This window comes from Micromys minutus (genome assembly GCF_963924665.1).
Source record: "Micromys minutus genome assembly, chromosome: 18".
NCBI classification, from domain to species: domain Eukaryota; kingdom Metazoa; phylum Chordata; class Mammalia; order Rodentia; family Muridae; genus Micromys; species Micromys minutus.
In genome coordinates, this window is record NC_137953.1 from 2,293,661 (window position 1) to 2,313,589 (window position 19,929).

At 48.0% G+C, this 19,929-nt stretch overlaps 3 protein-coding genes across 3 annotated transcripts in view; 2 read left to right on the forward strand and 1 right to left on the reverse strand.

The window, feature by feature from the left end:
- Nucleotides 1-2,897: 2,897 nt before the first annotated feature.
- Nucleotides 2,898-3,584, forward strand: LOC308432779 (putative N-acetyltransferase family 8 member 5; the record flags this gene model as incomplete). The annotated part of the gene is made up of 1 exon (XM_080932582.1): nucleotides 2,898-3,584. The coding sequence occupies exon 1, from the start codon at nucleotides 2,901-2,903 to the stop codon at nucleotides 3,582-3,584; it is 684 nt and encodes a 227-aa protein (XP_080788708.1). The 5' UTR covers nucleotides 2,898-2,900.
- Nucleotides 3,585-10,273: 6,689 nt separating this feature from the next.
- On the forward strand, nucleotides 10,274-10,957 carry LOC308432778 (N-acetyltransferase family 8 member 7-like; the record flags this gene model as incomplete). Its single annotated transcript, XM_080932581.1, has 1 exon — nucleotides 10,274-10,957. One exon carries the CDS (start codon nucleotides 10,274-10,276, stop codon nucleotides 10,955-10,957), a length of 684 nt encoding a protein of 227 aa, XP_080788707.1.
- Nucleotides 10,958-15,699: 4,742 nt separating this feature from the next.
- Nucleotides 15,700-19,929, reverse strand: part of ALMS1 (ALMS1 centrosome and basal body associated protein) — a gene marked incomplete at its 5' end in the record, with an annotated part of 95,809 nt that continues 91,579 nt past the window's right edge. Inside the window, 2 exons of the mRNA XM_080932122.1 lie at nucleotides 15,700-15,819; nucleotides 16,610-16,709. Coding sequence (XP_080788248.1) covers nucleotides 15,775-15,819; nucleotides 16,610-16,709 — 145 coding nt within the window. The 3' untranslated portion in view covers nucleotides 15,700-15,774. The remainder of the gene's footprint in view (nucleotides 15,820-16,609; nucleotides 16,710-19,929) is intronic.

Sequence of the window (19,929 nt, forward strand, 5' to 3'; positions counted from 1 at the left end):
CTGATATAGAAGGGCAGTTTGTATCTTTGTCTATTTGATGCAATCTTGTTGTGTAGAGGGTTTGTGGATTGAGAGTTGGATATATAAACCTGTATGAAAAGCCGTGTTTCTGGGATTTGGGGGTAGAGAAACACCCTGAGACAGAGGTAGAGAATAGGCGGTAGTAAACCGCCAAGGGAAGGGAGTTGCGTGGACAAGCTGTGGTGACAGCTCAGACTGGGTGACAGAGGTGTACACAGCTCCATATCAGGGTTGAGCCTGAGGAGGGAGACCTCAGGGTCGGAAAAGAGATAAACTATGGGTCTGAAGGGTAAAAAGTTGGAAATACAAGAGGTTGATGTCAATCGAAGCCCCGAAGATGGTGATACAAATAACTGTCAACTGGCAGGTGCTTTCTGAACTCCTGATTGAAAACCCACTTTGCCTTGATGCACCACAATGGGGCAGATGTGCAAGGCTCTAGGAATGCCCAAACCCCATCTCCACAGGAGAGAGTGATGTAGACTCTAGCCAGATCAGCCACTCCCTAAGTCTCTCCCCTGTGTGCTCTCGTGCGCGCGCGCACACACACACACACACACACACACACACACACACACACACACACACACGGCATTAGAAAAACAACTATGGCCAATCTTAGATGCAAACGTATGGGAAGTGGGTGGTTGGATCCCGGGCTGTTTAAAAAGGACAGAACAAAGGAGAGAAGCACGTGAAAATAAAGACACAGGTTGAAACCTTCTCCTCAGTCCTGGCTCCTTTGTGGTCTTGACTCCTTCGTCCTCTGTGAATGCTCTATTCCAGAGCCTTATCGCAGGCCCTGCATTACTACCTGACAATCAGCTGTGGTTTATGGCCCAGGCCAGCAGGGCTTTAATCTCAGCACCCTGCTAAGCATTGGCCTGCTAGAGTTCACAGGCCTGACAGCACCCTGCTGGGATTCATTCCCACGCCTCCCAGCCTGAATTCCTGCAGGCCAGGCAGAGAGCACCAGAAGCAGCCTTCCCTGGGACCTGCCACCTTCCCCCGAGGAGCAGAGTGGGGCCCCCACCGCTTAGTACAACAATAAACCCTTTTTATTTTTTAATATTTACTGCAACACACATGTACTTCGTAAATGAGTTTCTAAGCAGTCACACGTTAAGCCTTATTGTGCACCTGGAACAGGATTGATTGTTGCCTGGAAACCTTTCCTCCAATAGCACTGTGTTTTAAACATGCTGACTATTAACTGTCTAGCATCAGACCCCCTGAATCAAATTTTCATCCTCACTTCTTCTGGGTTCACTTCCCTGCCTGAACACCTGCAGGGTCTGAGCAAGTCACAGAGGTTGAGCCACTAAGGAACATTTGTCCATGCCTTCTGCTTCAGTTCCTGCCTCCAGGTTCCTGTTTTGCTTTCACTCCTGCCTTGACTTCCCTCAGGCATGGACTGTGAATGGAATGAATAGCCTAAATAAACCTTTTCCTGCCCAAGATGGGATTTGGTCATGGTGTTTACCACAGCAACAGAAACCAGACTAGGGCAAGGGGATCTCCAGTGTCTCGATGGTTGAGATTGAATGCCTTCCAGAAGCTCACAGGTATAGCTTCTGGTATTCTGTCAACCTCTTCTTAAGCCCACTTGAGCCTGCCATCTGGATATGGCCACAATACTGATGAAAGGGACATGTGCAGCCCAGCAGGTACCTCCCAACTACAGCTCAGTTAGGGCCTCACGATGGTATGAAGAAGCAGGAGGGCAGCGTCAGAGCTTCTAGGATCCATTTTCATCTGTACAGATACAGCGTGGGCAGGGAGAAAGGTCAAAGTGAAGGTCATCTTTTGATTGTGGGACACCAGACCCTTATCCAGCCAATAGTGAGTGACACAGTCCTCTAGCTCATCCAGCAGATGTGCACAGGGGAGCACAGTGCACCTCAGGAAGGCTACATATGCTTAGTGAGAGGTGTGTGTGGTGTGGTGAGATCAGGAAGAGAGGTGGTAGTCTTTCCTTGAGGGCCAACTCCCAAACCCTGCCTCTCTTCCAGGTTAATCCTATGGTGATCACAAAGCAAATGGACAAGGATTCTTTATCTTATTTCAGCCCTTGACCTTTGGTTTATAATTACCCAGGAGTGAGCCAACGACGTGCCAGGCTGAGTCTGCGCCCCAGCGCTCAGGCACGCTCCAGCAGAATTTCTTTGGATGCCTTTTGGAGGCTGAGGCTTTCCTGACCGTTTCAGCTCCGTGGTACCAGGTGAGAAGATAGCGAGAGAGTCTGCCGTCTGACACCCTTCCTGGGGACTCTAGGGTGGGGTGTTTGGAGATGACCTTTTACCCTTTGGGCAGACTGGTGCAACTGGGTTTTTCTGAAGCTTGCTCACAGAAACACAGGATTCTGTTGTCTACAGACCTTGAAGAAGAAGCCAATAGCTGGGGACACCATATCCTCCTTCCAGTGCCATATTAAGGTATCAAAATATCAGAGAACCAGTTTCTGGGTTATGAGGGCAGAGGGAAGGGACAAATCATGTCTATGTATATAGATCACCATAATAAACCCTGAAAGCAACCTGGAAACCAGGTGTTATTTTACTCTGTTCTGTGAAAAACACGCACAGACTCAGAGAGGTAAGGTGACATGAGTCACTCGGCTAGAACCGAGGATTAATCAGGTCCTGCTTACCTGGTGCTTTTTCTTAGTGGTATTCGGTACTCTCTCGGGTGACACAAGAAGACACACCCTTGAGCAAAGTTTGCATGGCTCCTGGGGGGCTGGGGGCAGGGTGGAGGGGTGCAGGGGACTGATGTGGCTTCCTCCCCCACCCTCTCCCCCCATAGGACTTAAGTGGGGCATGAAGAAAGGCCTATCTGTCTCTTGTGGTTGCTGATATTCGAGACTCACAAGTCTCCCCATGGCTCCTTATCACATCCGCCAGTACCAGGAGAGGGACCACAAACAGGTTGTGGACTTGTTCTCCAGGGGCATGGAGGAACACATCCCCGCCGCCTTCCACTACGTGCTGCTGCTGCCCAAGACCTTCCTTCTTTTATTTGCAGTGCCTCTGACAACAGTCCTGGTGTCTGGCTCCTGGCTGCTGGCTGTTATGTGCATCTTCTTTCTGCTCCTACTCCTGCGGCTCCTTGCCGGGCAGCCCTTCAAGGAGTATGTCGCCCTGAGTTTGCACTCCGATATGGCTGACATCACCAGGTCTTACCTGAATGCACATGGCTCCTTCTGGGTGGCTGAGTCTGGGGGGCAGGTGGTGGGCACAGTGGGTGCTCTACCAGTTAAGAATCCTCCGTCAGGGAGGAAGCAGCTGCAGCTCTTCCGCCTCTCTGTGTCCTCACAGCATCGAGGACAGGGGATAGCGAAAGCACTGGTCAGAACTGTCCTCCAGTTTGCACGGGACCAGGGCTACACTGATGTTGTCCTTGAGACCAGTATCATACAGCAAAGTGCCATAACCCTCTACGAGGCTATGGGATTCCAAAGGACAGGAAAATACACAGAGATCAACGTTATCAAATGGCTAATCACATTTTCTATAATTCATTTCATATATCCTTTCCCTCCTGCTCAGGAACATGAACTATAATCTTACTTCTTACCATATAGGTCGGGTTCCGGCTGCTGAACTGTGTCAAACAATAAAAGCACGTTTTTCATGCTCATCAGATACTGTCTGTTTGACAATGTTAGGGTGGCAGAATTGAGGCAATAAAGCACTGTTCCCACTAAAGTCACCTTCCTAAGGGTGGCAGGTTGGGGGCCACTGATGAAGTGGAAGTCAAGAAATGGAGGCCAAGCGTGGCATGTTCCCCCAGGTCCAGGAAGAGGATGTGTGACAAGAGAGTGTGTCAGACATACAGCTCTTGGAACTAAGGCTGGCACCAGTCTCCACCCACAGCAGCAGAACTCTGGTTTCTTAAGCTTGGCCTTGTCATGGATTGGGGCCCAGCCTTGGGATTACTGCCTGAGACACAGCTTCTCTTTCCTGCAACTTTCTCTCTAGCAGTGTGCTGCCGTTTGCTGTCTTGTAGTAAGATTCTGGTTTATTTAAAAACACAGAAATGTTTGGGAATATGTTTTTGTTTAATCCCAGGTGTGGCACATGGTGCTGCTTCCGACTGTCCACAGCAGCTGATTATGATTTGTCTCGTGCTCCGGCAGGGCTGTGGTTTTGTCAGCTGTAAATACAGAGCTCTAAGAGTTGTCTCGGGTCCTGCTGCTCCTCCCCAGGCTCCTCTTGCTGCTGGTTGCTGGCTGAACATATCCCAACAATGAACATTAAACTTGCCACAAGGAACTCGACACACCTAATCAACAGAAAGTAGTCTAGCAATATTGACGCCCCCTTAGCCCTCTACATAGTGGGCTTGTTTTTCTCCTACGTAGTGTCGGAAGGTTGTAAGGGATAAGGGTGGAATAGAGTAGGAAAAGGGAACCCATAAAGTAGCCAACAGTTCAACTACAGTGGCTTTCATTGTATCATTTCAAATCCAGTGGGTCCTTCAACCAACATCATCTAGGTGCCCCTTATTCGGTAACATGTGATTTGGTAGCATGTAGTGGTTCTAAGTTCAAGTAACTTGCTTCCCAGCAGCAGGTGCCTCTCATGTGCGATACCCACAGTTCTCCTTGCTCTTTCTGTGTTGCTGAGCACCAGTTGCCTCCACAGCCCTGATGCCCTCCTGTCCCTCATAACTCAACCATCCAAGTCTGTTTCTCTGTCCACCTTAATCAGGCTACTGTTCATGGCTTGTATCTTTACCTTGAATCCTGTATCGTGTGTGTTCTAGTTAGGGTTTTACTGCTGTGAACAGACACCATGACTAAGGCAAGTCTCATGAAAGACAACGTTTAACTGGGGCTGACTTACAGATTCAAAGGTTCAGTCCATTATCATCAAGGCAGGAGCATGGCAGCATCCAGACAGGTATGGTGTAGGAGGAGCTGAGAGCTCTACATCTTCATCTGAAAGCTCATAGTAGAAGACTGACTTCCAGACAGCTAATGTGAGGGCCTTAAGCCCAGGCCCACAGTGACAAACCTATTCCAACCTCCTAATAGTGCCACTCCCCAGGACAAGCATATACAAGCCATTGCAAGTGGAATTTTCTATTGCAACCCCTTTAAGACAGCCCTGTATATCAGGAAGGTGCTGGCCTTGCCTCCTCAAGTCTCTGACTCTCTCTGCTTGTACCATCTTTTCCCATGAAGGAAGGCCAAGTCATAGGACATAGTCATAGGTCATAGGTCAAGTCATAAGGGAAGTTCCCTGGATTCTGTAATGTATAGATGTACGTATATACAATGTATAGACAATAGCAAGGAAATAGCTCATGTCTTCCGTAGCATATATGGGATCAGGATGCTGGGAGCATATTTACAGAAAAGGTCAACAGGACAAGGAAAATTGTCATTATGAGATGAGTAGGACTCCAGGGCAGGTGGGACTGCCATGGGAGGCACCAGTCCCTCAGGGATAGCGCTCCACTGAGCTAAAGATACTTCTGTTGTATGATTGCCTGTGGAAAGATGAAACAAACATCTTTCCCCTGGATAGATCACAGTGTACTTTGGTGCATTTACTGAAGTTATTTATGGAAGCACCATGAGGGGTTACCCACGAGCACATAGAAAGAAGACCCGTCAGCACGGCAACCAAAGCCAGCTCTGCACAGATAATCATTTACACACGCTTCATCGCTGGAGTCGTCATCACCCCCGAGAGTCTGCTCCCTAGCAGTAAGTGTTAACCGCTAGTGTGGACGTGGGGAGGAGTCCCATGGATCTTGTAGATTCCTTAGGTGTTTCATGAAGCTCCTCTTCATGAGAACATAATTCAGTCTGGAAAGAAAAGCCCCACAAATACGACACAGTAATCTTTGAAAGTTTCTTGAGCCACATACAGGGCAATAGAAATGTCAACAGTACAGGCGACAGCGAAAGACGCATATTCTCTGCAGTTTGACTGGTTACCAGTCTCTGCTACAAGAAAAGTCTCTATTACAAGAAAAGAACTCTCTTCCCACAACCATGCGTAACAGCCTCAGAAGTCTGAGGGTATGGATGGGAATGTTCGAAAACATACAGCACCCACTGAGCAGCAACAAGATCACAATGCCCTTCTTCCTGGAGCCTATGACTGTAGGGAACCTTAGCGTTGACTCGGACACCCCAAGACCAAGTTCTCAGCACACAGGGGGACAGAGGGCAGGGAATAAGAGACAAATGAAGGAGATGGAGAACTGGGACTGGGAAGAAGGGATAGGAACAAAGGAGAGGAAAGAAAAGGGGCAACAGGGAGGGGTAAGGGGGATCCATCCCAGTGTGGGTGGGGGACAGGACAAAAGACCGTCTTCTGTCAGTTCAGCCTAGAGTGGTTTTGGGGACATGTATAGTAAGGCAAAATATGTCATGCAAGGGAACTTTTAAAAAGAACTCTCAAATTACAAAATTGTGTATATGTCTAAAATCAGATGCATCATGGGAAGGGCTGTACACAGTTGAGACAAGGTTATATAATTCTAAACTATCAATCAAATAGAAAACCACTGCTTTTATGAATAGGTTTAGCCCTTGATAAGTGTCAGCTGCCAAAACATCATCAATGGACAAAATGTTACAACGCTTTACATTGTGAAAATGTTAAATTACATTTTATATATTTTGTCTCCGTAAACAAGAAAATGATTTAGTAGAATCTAAATTCACATACATGATCAATGAGATCAGAGAGAGCAAGTTGTGGGTGCAGTGTTCTTAAGGATCAGGTGAGAGTGTCCAGACCCACTGGGAGCCGCCACTTTGACCCCACCTGTTAAAACAGGAGCTGCAGGTACACACTGAAGGTGGATGTTGAGTTGCTGTCTAACCATAACTTCTATATTTCATCTGATTGGGCCTTCACTGGGTAGAACTCAAAGCTCCACCCACAGCCCTAACAACATTCCACACAGAAGGAGAAGTGAATGGGCAGGGCCTGGGGTGGATGGATTCCCCATATGGAGGTACAATAGGGAGGGCTTGCTAGGAAGAGGCCCGGCACAGGCTGAGGCCCTGAGGGTGCTCTCAGGCCCTGTAGCACCTTTGCAGGTAGGGACACACACTGAAGACTGACCTGAAGGCCCAGGCAATGGTCCAGAGCAAACATTTATCCCAGATGAGGGCCCTCTGGGAAGGTCTTCTTTCCACCCACAGTTGAACCATACTGTACATCCAGAAACTTAGGCCCAAACTTGCTGTCACACTGCAGACAAGGCAACCCTAGGCCGGCAGAAGGGCAACAGTTACTAAGCAACTGTTCCCACCTCCTGTCAGAATAGACACTGAGAAAAGAAAGACTGAGGTGCTATTGTACCCCTCAGTCAGAAATACTTCCCAGGAGTCCAATGGGAAGGTTAGGGAAAGGTGACAATGTTCAAAGCCCGAGTTCTGAGCCACCATGTAGGTTCTAGAGATTGGACCTGAGTTCTATGAACAAGCAGCCAATACTCTACTGGCTGAGCTGTTTCTGCAGCCACCAGATCTGTCACCATTGGTCTATACTGGATCTGGTATGGTCTTCTAGTACAATGATGAAGCTTCCTAAGTGCCACCTTCTAAAGTACCTGCCACCCCCCAACACTGTCACCTTGCTTCACTTCAGGAGTGACTTAGAGGGAATTTTCCAGATGTAAACTGTAATAGAAGCCCAACACCAAGACTACAGGAGTTCCCTCTTGTCACTACAGGAACAAAAGAGCTTTTTGAGGGTCTTGTCTCACTTCTAGAGTAATCAAACCCCAGAGGAAACAAGACTCTCTGAGATAGCGTATACAGATGCCATTAACTCGGGTTCTGTTTGGAACTAGAAAGGCCACCAGAGTGTTCAGCAGACATCTATAATGTCATCAAAAAGCATTCTGCTGACACCTCACCCACCCCAAGACACTTGTAATTGCAATAATGAGAAAAAGAAAAAACTGTGTACAGAGGGGACAGATGTGGTGTGTGAATTCTGGGAAAATCTCTACTCATCCCCAAGAAGACATGGATTCCCGTCTCTTGTCTAGGCTCTCCTTCCCTTCAGTTGTATCTTATACTCTCAAGTACAGACCACCAGTGGGTAGGGAAGTAGATCTGGGAATTTATTTCCCACTTTTGTTCTTGGCTAAGAATCCAAGTCAACCTTGCTGCTCAGTCAGCACTCAGCCTTCTTATTGGACCCACAATTTCAAGATGGAAAAAGAACCCATCTTGGGCCAGCAATCAATCAAATAGGATCAGGTTTTTTTTTTCTTTTTTTTTTTTTTTTTTGTATTTCAGCTCTTGAGGAAAATGAACCCCAAAATTGAGGCAGGGAAGTCTGGCTGGCCAGCTTCTTCCAGATGGAGTCTGTCCCAACCTGGAAGGAGTTTGTCTGGAAGCTTCCACTCTGGAAACCTTGGCTGAGGGCCAGACTGCAAGGGCTGAGGACGGACAGACACTAAAGCCCCTCCTCAGCCCTCACCTCCGTGAGTGTCCTCCACTCCACCGAGCCGTGTGCGAGGACACAGCTGTGTTGGTAAACTGGACTGTTGTGTGGGTCCTAATCTACCCAGACCGGATCCATCAGCTCCTCCCCAGATGAAGGAGTCAGCAAAGAAAGCTGCCTGGTCACCCAGGAGGGATCTGGAGGCTGTAAGCTCAAGAGCCAGCAGTGCTCACCCAAGACCAGACCAGAGCCACACGTGCCCAAAGGTCACCACAGTCTTGCTCCGCCTCTGCCTAGTTCTCTGAGGGAGTGGTGCTGTTCTGGCTGCTGATCCGTGATCCCTCTCGATTTCCACCTTTGTTTGCCAAGAGAGGTTATGTAAGAATGTTATGTAAGCCTCTTTATTTGCACTGACCACTGGGAAGGGGGCCCTGTGCGCTGTGACATACTCCACTGCAGCGCCCCGAGATTCCCCACTGAGCTGGACTTGTATTTGGAGAATCAGCCTCTGCGTTGGTTCTGTCTCTGTGAATAGGAGGGGGGTGCTCCTGGTTTAGTACACACACACACACACACACACACAGAACTAAATGCTACAGACAAATACTCACTTCACCAGAAGCAGAAAGCCATGAGCTGAGGGTACAGGTGGGACTCTTCCAGAAGGACATTTGTACATAGAAGGGTGTCTCTCTAAGGCTGGGGCCTCAGAAGACTCATGTGGTATGGCAGGTACATTAACACATGACTGAGGAAGGGATGGAGAAGTCAGTGAAGACCACCAGGAGTCATTAAAAAGGAGGCAAGTGCAGCCTGGGCAGGGAGAAGCCCACCACAGGGTCTCGCTCTTGAGAAAGTAGGTGTATACTCCTGCTTGTGACAAGTGAGCTCAGGGTCGCTGGATTCAACATAGCAGGGGAGCAGGAAGCACAATGGGCCTCAGAAAGGGACAGTAGAACTAGAAAAGAGCTACTGCATCTGAGAGGGGACAAGGAGGTGAGGTGCAGGAGAAGAGAGTAATGATCCCCGGGCCATCTCAGATCCTGACTCCCTTCCATGTTCATTCTGTGGAGGTCACGAAGTTGACCAGACCCAAACTTCCCTCTTCACAGGTCAGCTACTTGCCTCCATGGTTTATAATTATCAAACATCCAGCTTCCAGCCAATGAGGTTTGACCAAGTAGTGTTACCTCACCGATTAGCTTCACGATCAGTCATAAGCACGGCACTAAGGCTCATCTAGACCCTTAGCTCTGAGCAAAATAGGTGAGTATGTTTGGGGGCAAGGTTGGGGGTTGTCTCTGTGTTTGTCTGGAGTAACAATCTTTATGTTTTCTCAAAAGTCTGAATGTACAGAGTTGAGCAGAAAGGGCTTTGTTGAAGCTTGTTCTTGGAAACCCTGGATTTGCAGTGTACACACCACAGGGAGAGAGAGAGCAAAGGGGTTGGGCATGAAGACTGACTGCTACAGGTACTGTCTCAGTTGCTCCAAAGGGGGCCACCAGTGCTTCTAGGGGAGTCTAGAAGGCAAGCGTTTCTATCACGCTCCCCAGGTGAAGAAACAGGTTCAGAAAGATTAAGTGGCACACCCAATGTCATACATCCAGACAGGCAGAACAAACAACATTCCAACTAGTATGTCTTGCCTTATCCTTGCCTTATCCCTGTGACAGACTCCTCTTAGGTCACACATGCATGCACACAATGGCAAACTGAGGTCTCAGTTGGGGGACTTATGTGGTTTCTTTTCTTCAGGGTTACAGGGAAACATACAGTCAGCGGTAGCTGTGTCTTTGGCCTTTGAGATCTGAGACCCAGATGTCTCCATGGCTCCTTATCATATCCGAAAATACCAGGACAGCGACCACAGGAGTGTGTTGGATTTGTTCCGCAAAGGCATGGAGGAACACATCCCCACCACCTTCCGCTACATGCTGCTGTTGCCCCAAACCCTCCTGCTCTTACTCGGGGTCCCTCTTACTCTATTTTTGGCCTCAGGCTCCTGGCTTCTGGTTCTTTTGTCCATCCTTACCCTCTTTGCTTCCCTGTGGCTCCTTGCAAAATACACTTGGGATAAGTACATGGCAATGTGTTTGCGCACAGACCTGGCTGACATCTCCGGAACCTACTTGAGTTCTCGTTACTCCTGCTTCTGGGTAGCTGAGTCAAGAGGTCAGATTGTGGGCATGGTGGCCGCTCGACTGGTAAAGGATCCGCTCCTGCAGAAGAAGGAACTAAAGCTATACCACCTTTCTGTGTCCTTGGAGCACCGAAGAGAGGGGATAGGGAAAGCTATGGTCAGGACTGTCCTCCAGTTTGCACAGATGCAGGGCTTCACAGAGGTTGTCCTGACCACCAGCATATTTCAGTATGCAGCTCTGGCTCTCTATCAGAGCATGGGCTTCCAGAAGACTGGCGAGTCCTACTCCACCTTTATCTCTAGACTAAGGAAATCTCCACTGATACACTTAAGGTACTGCCTCCCTTCTGCTATGGAAGGGGACCTGTGAGCTCTCTCCTGTGGCAGTCAGTCAGGATCTGGTTACTTCTGTAATAGTAACAAACAAATCTAGCTTCTTCTGGTGCAAACCACTAACCCTCACTCTCAAGCACATCTGAATAAATGTGTTTGTGGGTGGGGTTGGGGCTGCTGTTGTTACCCATGCTTTCTGAGGCACCCTTCAGCTAACACCGCAGTTGTGTATAAAAAGTAACACAGAATAATAAAATTTAACTTAGCTTGTGAATCTTTGGGTCATTGGCTGAGCTTGGTAGGGCAGCTCTCAGGGTCTCAGGACACCTTGGGTTGGCTGAAGCATGGCACCCCATTCTATGTGCCTGGCTTAGGCAGGGCTCCAGGGTTTTGGGGAGTAACAAAAGCAAAATAAGGAAGTGAAGGTCTTTTCCAAACCCTGAAGGTATCACATGTAGAAACATCCCAGACTCAGGTGGAAACTCACCTACCTCTGTCTTAGAGGGACCGCAGTCACAGACTAGTCAGGCAGCAGCTGCTTCTGCACAGGTCAGGAGTGGGTGGGAGTGGAGCACACAGAGCTGTAGAAATTGTTTACAGCTGACTGGACTCAATCTCGTGGGGCAGCATGCATGTCCTGAGACAGGCTGGACACGGGGAATTTCTACAGGAATAGGAAGGATCCCATACGTAAGCCCTAGGACACAGCTTCATCCTGTTCACATTGGCCTGGGATTCCAGATTCCCTAAGTGCCTCTGGCCTGAATGTGCTCCTGTAAGCCTTGATGTCTTAGAATTGTGACAATATTTTAAAAGCAGTACAAATGTTATCAATTGCTACTGACTTATGTATTTTAAAATGGTTAACTGAGGCTGGAGAGGTGGCTCAGTGGTTGAGAGCACTGACTGCTCTTCCAGAGGTCCTGAGTTCAAGTCCCATCAACCGTATGCGCACATATGCTTATGCAAATATTCCAGAACTCAACCTCAAACGTTTTTAAAAACAGTGTTTCTGGCTGGCAGGAACTGGCTGGCCAGCTAGGTCTAGGATCCATTCACCTTGGCTGCCCATTGTTATGATTATAAACACAAGCCCTCACACCCAGAGTTTTTGTGTGGGTTCTATAAGTCTGAGGACATGGGGGTCAAACTCAGACCACTTTACTGGCTCAGCTGCTCGGCCCCTGCTTGACGTTCTAAGGGGAAGCTGCTTCGTCGCCTGCAGACACAGCCTCAGTGGAATGCGCCATTCTAAACCTCAATGCTACTGGTACCAGAGGCTCTGAGGGGCTTCGTGGCCAGTTTGACACCCTGTTCTGCAGTGGAGAAACACGTGCAATGCTTAGCACTTGTCTTAGGAGTGCAAAATCTTCAGGTATCGAACAGTAGGGTTGCTTCTAACAGAATTGAGGTGGGCAGAAATTCAAGCAAACCCATGAATTTTGGGGACTCCACACACAGAATAGAAAAATGTAGACTTGTGATTTGTACAAGAATTAGTTTATGCACAAGGAAGGTAGGAAACTGATGGTTTCCAAAAATTGGGAAGGAATAAGGGCATGAACCAAGATAATGTTAGAGGTTAGCGACTTGAATCCAGAAGTGAGGAACCCTTGAGTGTGGGTTCCAGATTTTTCCAATTTAAAGAACACGATTTTATTCTCAAAATGGTAAACATGTAAGGACATTAATATTTTGGAGCATTTGTCACTGATGCCTAGCTATTAATGGAATATAACCAGCTGGGCCATGCCCCTTCCTCATGCTTCCCTTGACTGTACCCTCAAACTGTGAGCCAAATGAAACCTCTCTAAGAAAAAAACATTTCCTGTTATGTAATAGGTTATACTGGTTAAAGTATAGCCTCAATCTTTTTGAACAAAACCAGTGTGGAGGTATTCAGTAGACAGGACCCAGTTTAAACTTTACCAGTATGGCTGAACTTCATTGCACACAGTGTTTTTATTAACATTCTTGGGGGGGGGGGGGGCTAGACAGATGGCTAAATGATTCAGAACACTTGCTCTTACGGAGGACCCGGGCTGGGCAGCTCACAACCGTAAAGGAAGAGCCTCTGAAAAGAAGCTGTGTTTCTTATTCTTTCCCTAGGTTTTTGGTTTATTTTTTGTATATGTTATTCAATCTCACCATCACCCTCTGCCTTAGGGTTTCCATTGCTATGAAGAAACACAATGACTAAGGCATCTCTTACATAAGGGACATGTCATTGTGGCTGGCTTACAGTTCAGAGGTTCAGTCCATTGTCATCATGGCCGAAAGCCTGGCAGCATCCAGGCAAGCATGGTGTTAGAGGAGCTGTGAGTTCTAGATCTTGTTAGGAAGTCAAACAGAAGACAGGCTTCTAGGCAGCTAGAAGGATCATAAAGTCCACTCCCAATGTAACACTTCCTCCACCAAGGCCACACATCTAATAGTGATATCCAACCTGGGCGTATTCAACCGCCGCAACCACCTCCCAAAGCCTCTGGCCTCTAATCTGAATTGATCACTCTCCGTGAACCACTCCAGATTCCTACCAAGCCTCATATGCCCCAGTAACAACGATGGTGCTTCATAGAGCTCTTCAGTAAGAAACAAAACCACCTCACCTCAGGGATGTTTCCTGTCTAGCCATGGTGTGCAGCCTCTATGTTCCGGATGACAGTGCAGATACTCTAAAGCACCTTCCACCATCTCAGCTCTGGGTTTGGGGAGCAAAGGTGAGGATGGATACTGTGGTATACTGAGCCAGGATCCAGGAGTGTGTAAACTTGAACACAGGTCCTCTGCAGAAGAGAAATCTAGAAACCTCAGTTGAATGTCTAGTCTAAGGATTGCATTAGAGGAAATGGCCCAGGACAGAGTGAACAGGCACCCTGTGCAGATTTTATCCTTGAGTCTGAGGGGACAACTTGGGTCCCTGGGTGTTTGTGGGCACCTTAGTTCTCTGAAAGTTAGAGAAGGAGCTCAAAGTTAGCCTTAGACTAAGAACTGAATATATATCCATGTTCATGTTCCCAAGACTTTGGAAATAGCTTCTTTGGGGAGTGGTGATCAACCCTAACCCTAACCCTATGAAAGGGACAGTCCTCTTGTGGAGCTGCAAAGACGCAGAGGCTGTGGAGACTGCCCCCTGGAAACCAACACTATGTTGTAAAGCTATTTTGCCTGTGAGATCCCTGCCCAGCCCAGCAAGTATCCTTTGAACACTCTTCAGAGATTGCCATCAGCAACAAACTATGTGGGCTGATCTCTCCTAGCTCCTAGCAAGTGAAAAATGCAGATTACATTCATGATTCAGACTGGTCTAATCTCATAGCTGGACAAAACAATCATTTGAGACACAAATAGACTTCATGATTTGATATGCCTGAAATCCCAGTGGAAGGCTAGGGGCATGGCTGTTGACTTCGAAGCCAGTTCGGACTAATTAATTACCTCCCCACTTTTCTTGGGTTCACGGTAAGATTCTGTCCTCTTCGCCCTCACTACAAACTGGAGGCCCCAGCAGCCACTGCAGGACTGGGCTGGGCTCTACAAAGAGTAGACAGCAGGCAAGCAGCTCTAAAGCAAATGCACAGTAAGTTAGCAGCAGCAGCAGCAGCAGCAGCAGCAGCAGCTGAGCATCCCTGGCCTGGGCTTCCAGCACAGCGAGAGGTATGGGTCTTGGTGAGCCTGACAGGGTTGATTGCCCTAGGAATGAAGCCTGAGATGAGGACTCTTGCTTTTGCCAATTACATAGCACAGACGGATCTATGCACAGTGGGGAAGCCATCTTGTGATCTGGGAGCAGGAGGCCCCAGCTCTGAGAACTGTTCCCTAGTCCTGTATTCATGCTCATCCAGGTGCCGGATATGGACGCTTGGGCAGAGCATCTGAGCGATCCAGTGCTGGGCCTAAGAAACATTTCAATCTTGCCTAAGGTGCCTTGCAAACTTGGTTTAACAACCACTGCTTTCTATTCTGAATAGTAGCACACAAAGCACGGAGTCATAGCGTTTTGGAGCTGAAGAAGGTCTCAGAACTACGATGCTGTCGTTTAGAGGTGACCTGACTTGGGAAGACGTCCTTCCTCTGTTTTGGGCTACATAACCTGACTGTTCTCAGGGCTCTGGGGATGGGACATGTTTTCATGCCATCTGATGAAAGCTTCCCCACCACTGCAGGGGATGGGACAGTCTGCTGAATCTACACCACCCTTCCTCAGCACTGGGCTTCAGTCCCAGGAGAGAAACCTTTCTATATTGTGTGCAGGCGCTGGATTAAGAGCAGCGTGAGAATCATTTACCGATTCTTTTCCAGATGTTGTTTTATGCTGTGAAATTGTTTCATGTGAGACTGCAAATGGTCTGAGGCTTCAATCCCACAAACAAACCGAGAGGAGGGAGACGGGCCATCTGGGGAGACATTGGTGATGTGTGTGGCCATGGACTAGACAGTTGAAACAAGCCCCATGAGCAGGGGCAGACCTCACCACAGCAAGCTGTGACGCCATTCTCTGAGCCCATGTCCGTCCATACAGACATGCCCAGCTCCTCTCCAGACAGAAATGACTTTCTTCTGCTCCTTCTGAGTCAGTCAGCTGTGATTTATTTTGTAAAAGTATAAAAAGCACATACGAGCAGGAGCTCCCTCTCCCAGAACCCAAGAGCTCCACTGCCAAGGCCTCAGTGGAGAAAGGGAGACCTGCCTTCAAACTGCCAATGGCTCTGCCACTGCCCCAGCCCCCACAGTGACTCAGCTGCACATAGACAAAGACAATGCTTTATTAAATCACACCTATTGAAGTATAAATTAGCTTCTTTGGGCTTTCGAAAAAAGTTATTTCTAGGCTCTGAAGAAAGTAGTCTTTAGTCAGTCCCAAGGCACTTTTCTCCCCAGGAGATGATTGGTCACTTTCTGTGAAAGAAAGCACAGGAAGAAGTCAGACGCAGGCACGTGCAGCTGATCAGCCTCACCTCAGCACACAGTGGAAGAGATTCAGACGACCTTCCCTAAATCTTGTGTGTTGCTTACCCACTGACAGTGGCGGGGAGGACAGTCTACAAGGACACCTACCACTCCTCCACAGGAGCAGATAATCTAGACTGTCAGCAGCACAGTGAGTCCGAGTGACGCCAACACACCAGGCAGCCACATGGCTCCTGGGTCTCCCCCAATGCCCAGACTCCTGGGAGCTCCAGACACAGTTTTCAACCCTGACAGTCTGGTCTAGTGTTCAGTTTCTGACTTTCAGGGTCCTCTAGAATGTAGTCAGTAGCCTGGGAGGAAAACAGGATTGTGAGGGACAGACCTCCAAGCCAGTGGTCAAGTGGGTCCCAAGGAAATCTGCCCTAGGAGGCTCTTGGCAGGCTCCACCCTCTAGCCTTACTTCCTGATGACTCTCATGTGGTCCAGGGAGTTTACACAGTTAGAGGATTACCACAGGAGCTTAACCATTATTTGGAAATTACAAGCCTGATACTTTGTACAGTTCAGCTATGAGGGAGAAGCCGTCTGTGTGGGGTCAGGTGTAGCTGCAGACACACAGAGTGGCTCCCAGCTATCTCTCACTCGACAGCTAATTACAGCTGCTCCTGCTGAGCCCTCGGCACTCAGTCATGCTGCTTCTCATAAGTGAGGCAGGTATTGCTGCCTCCCTCTGCTAAGGCCTGACCACCCCTCCATGGACAGTGCCACCTCAACTAACCATTTTATAGTGCTGAGCTCGCAGCCGGTAGGACTTATATTCTGACTTTCTCTTCTCCTCTTCTCTCCTCTTCTTCACTTCTGGAAGCTGCTCATAAATCCTTAGGAATGGCACGAGTGGAAAGACAGAAAGCAGTAAAGTTATCAGGCATGAAGGCACGTGACAGCTCTGCCCACACCTCTGGCTCTATGCTGCCTAGGAGGGTGTGCAGCCTCGAGAGGGCCAGTCCCTGCTGAGCAATCTTCTGTTTATCCCCTGTCCCCAAGTTTAAAACTACAGTGAAAGAAGGCAAGAAAGTATTTTTTCCTGAGGAAGTAACTGAATCAAAGGCCAACTTGGCTTCATGGCACTAAGAAACATTAGGGTGCCTCCTTTCAGGGAAGGAGGATGACATGGGCAGACCACGCCTGCACCAAAAGAGACATATGCCACAGAGAAACAACCGACCTGCAGATACCTTCCTTGGTTTCTTCTACATGTTCTTTTGCATTCAGAACCCTACCGAGCGCCCTGCTAATCTCCCTTCAAGATTCAAATCCTCACTTGGCCAGACATTTTGGGTGTGTGATCAGTACCATTTTGACCAGTACTGTCAGGAACGGGAACAGGAGAATTTAGAGATGAATGGGAGGTGAGAAAGACTAGTTATTCCCCACCCCACCCCTGCCACATACCCTCTGAACAAACTCCGGGACATAAATAAAGGTTCCATCATTGACAAATCTGTAACACCCTGCAAATGACCTCTGGAAAGAGGTCATACAGTCTGAAAGAGGGATGAATAAAAACAGAAAGCAAGGAGTTTTTGGGAGGAGGCAACATGGAAGCAAACGTGGATGTTTCTCTTGCGCATCTCTATACAGATGAGGTTGTTATGATTATTTCTAAGGGTTCCTATGGGTCAATTAATCTTATCTAGGTGGGCAGTTTATATCTTTGTCCACTGGCTGTAAACTTGTTGTGTAAAGGGATTGTGGATTGAGAATTTAATATATAAAAGAAAGCATTAGCAGTAGTGCTTTCTTCCAGAAAAAGAATAAACTAGAGAGAGTAGGTAAAACTCTGTTTTCCATGCCATGTTCAAAACTGTATAGCTTCAATATAACAAGCAGGTATTACTGAGAACACACTCCATGTACACAAATGTCAGCATCAATTGGGGTACTCCAGGCTAGTCTGGAACTCAGTGTGGCCTTGGCTTACCAAACACTAGGACTCCACAGGTATCAGCACCCGGCCAGACAGCTCTGTCCTGACACACCTTCCTGCTTTCATGGCCACTCCTTTGCCTCTTTCACTCCCCTCCCTCAAGGCTTCTTCCTGCATCATGTTCTATAATGACACCGTGACTTCCAGCTTTACCCATTTTCCTGGAAACATGACACCACTTTTTACAGCTCAATACAACCCCACTGTGTGTCCACTGCATTTCATTATCCAGTCTGCTGACAAACACCGAGCTGACCTCATTTCTTTGCCGCTGTGAATATTGCTGCAGTAAACATGAATGTGGAAGCATCTCTGTGATGTCAGCAGAAGGTCTTCAGGTGCACACTCAGAAGTGCTACAGCTGTGTCATGGTTTCATTCTCAGTTCCTTTTGGGGGGGGGCTGTTTGTTTTTGAGGAACGTCTGCAGTGGCTGCTGCAGGGGCATTCCCTCCCACAGTGCATGTCCTCACTAGCATTTGCTGCTGTCATTTGTTCCTTGATGCTAGACATTCTGACTGGAGTGAGATAAAAAGAGTTTTGATTTGCATTTCCCTGATGGCTAAGATAGTGAACACATTTTCAAATATTTATTGGCTATTTGTGTTTCTTCTTTTGAGAACTGTCTGTTCAGCTTTTAGCCTCTCTAATGGCTAGATGACTATTCTAGTTGATTTAATCTCTTCAGGTTCTCTATGGATTCCACACAATCCTGTGTGTGTGTGTGTGTGTGTGTGTATGTGTGTGTGTAACGTCACTGAAACACGTGGCTCACTAGAGATGAGTCTTGAGCTTGAACCCACTCCTGTGGGTGTAATGTGACTGGTCAGCCAGCCTCCTGCTCTGTCACCATGTCTTCCTTCCCTGAGGCTGGAGCTATAGGCTAGTGTACTGGCTGGTTTTGTGTCAACTTGACACAAGCTGGAGTTATCACAGAGAAAGGAGCCTCAGTTGAGAAAATGCCTCCATGAGATCCAGCTGTAAGGCATTTTCTCAACTAATGATCAAGGGGGGAGGGCCCAGCCCACTGTGGGTGGCGCCATCCCTGGGCTGGTAGACCTGGGTTCTATAAGAAAGCAGGCTGAGCAAGCCAGGAGAAACAAGGCAGTAAGTAACATCCCTCCATGGCCTCTGCATCAGCTCCTGCTTCCTGACCTGCATGAGGTCCAGTCCTGACTTCCTTTGGTGATGAACAGCAATGTGGAAGTGTAAGCTGAATAAACCCTTTCCTCCCCAACTTGCTTCTTGGTCATGATGTTTGTGCAGGAATAGAAACCCTGACTAGGGCAGTTGTGTTAAGATATTTTACCACAGATACACAGCTGCCAAAGGCTGCCTTCCTTCTGGAGGCCGTCTCTTTGCCCTGCTATTTCTTTGCTGTAAGAAACTTCACTTTCATGAAACTCCATGTTCACATCTTAGCACATATTCCTGCTATCTCAATGTGTTTTACCTCAGTTTCGGTTACTGTTGTACTCAAAATACAGGAAATCAAGAAAGTGCTGAATAGATGCACCTGCAAAGTACCACGGAGTCAGAGAGGAGAGAGGCTTATTCTGAGAGAAGAGCAGAGCGAGCTTCAGAGAGGACATAAGCTTGCAATGGAAACGAAACACTGTCAGGAACAGAGGAGAAGGGAGAAAGAGCATCCGCGCTGGGGAAACTGCAGAGCTGTGGTACAGAGGCCAGGCAGGAAGGTGAGGCGAGGCTGAGGCTGCGAGAGCAAGTCTTACAGCCGTGAAAAGCTAAGCTTCGTCTGAGAAGTCTGAAATTGCCAACAAAGAACAGACTGCACAGCACAATGGGTAATAATGGGATGACAATGAGTCACCGGTGTGGGGACACATTCACAGGATGGGGAGAGGAAGCAGGAGTCAGACCTGGACACACAGCATAGCCACTGGGGGCGCAGAAGCCCGCTGTACCAACTGCTAAAAATGCTGTCAACAAGACGTTTGTAGGACGGAGGGGAGAACTTTGAGTAATATTTATTTTCTTCTTTTTACTTTTTAAAATGTCTTCCAAAGATTTTTACAATTTAAAATACAAAGATGATTGAGAAGGAAGCAGGGCGGAGAGTGGTGTCAAGCCTGTTATCCCAGCTCTCAAGAAG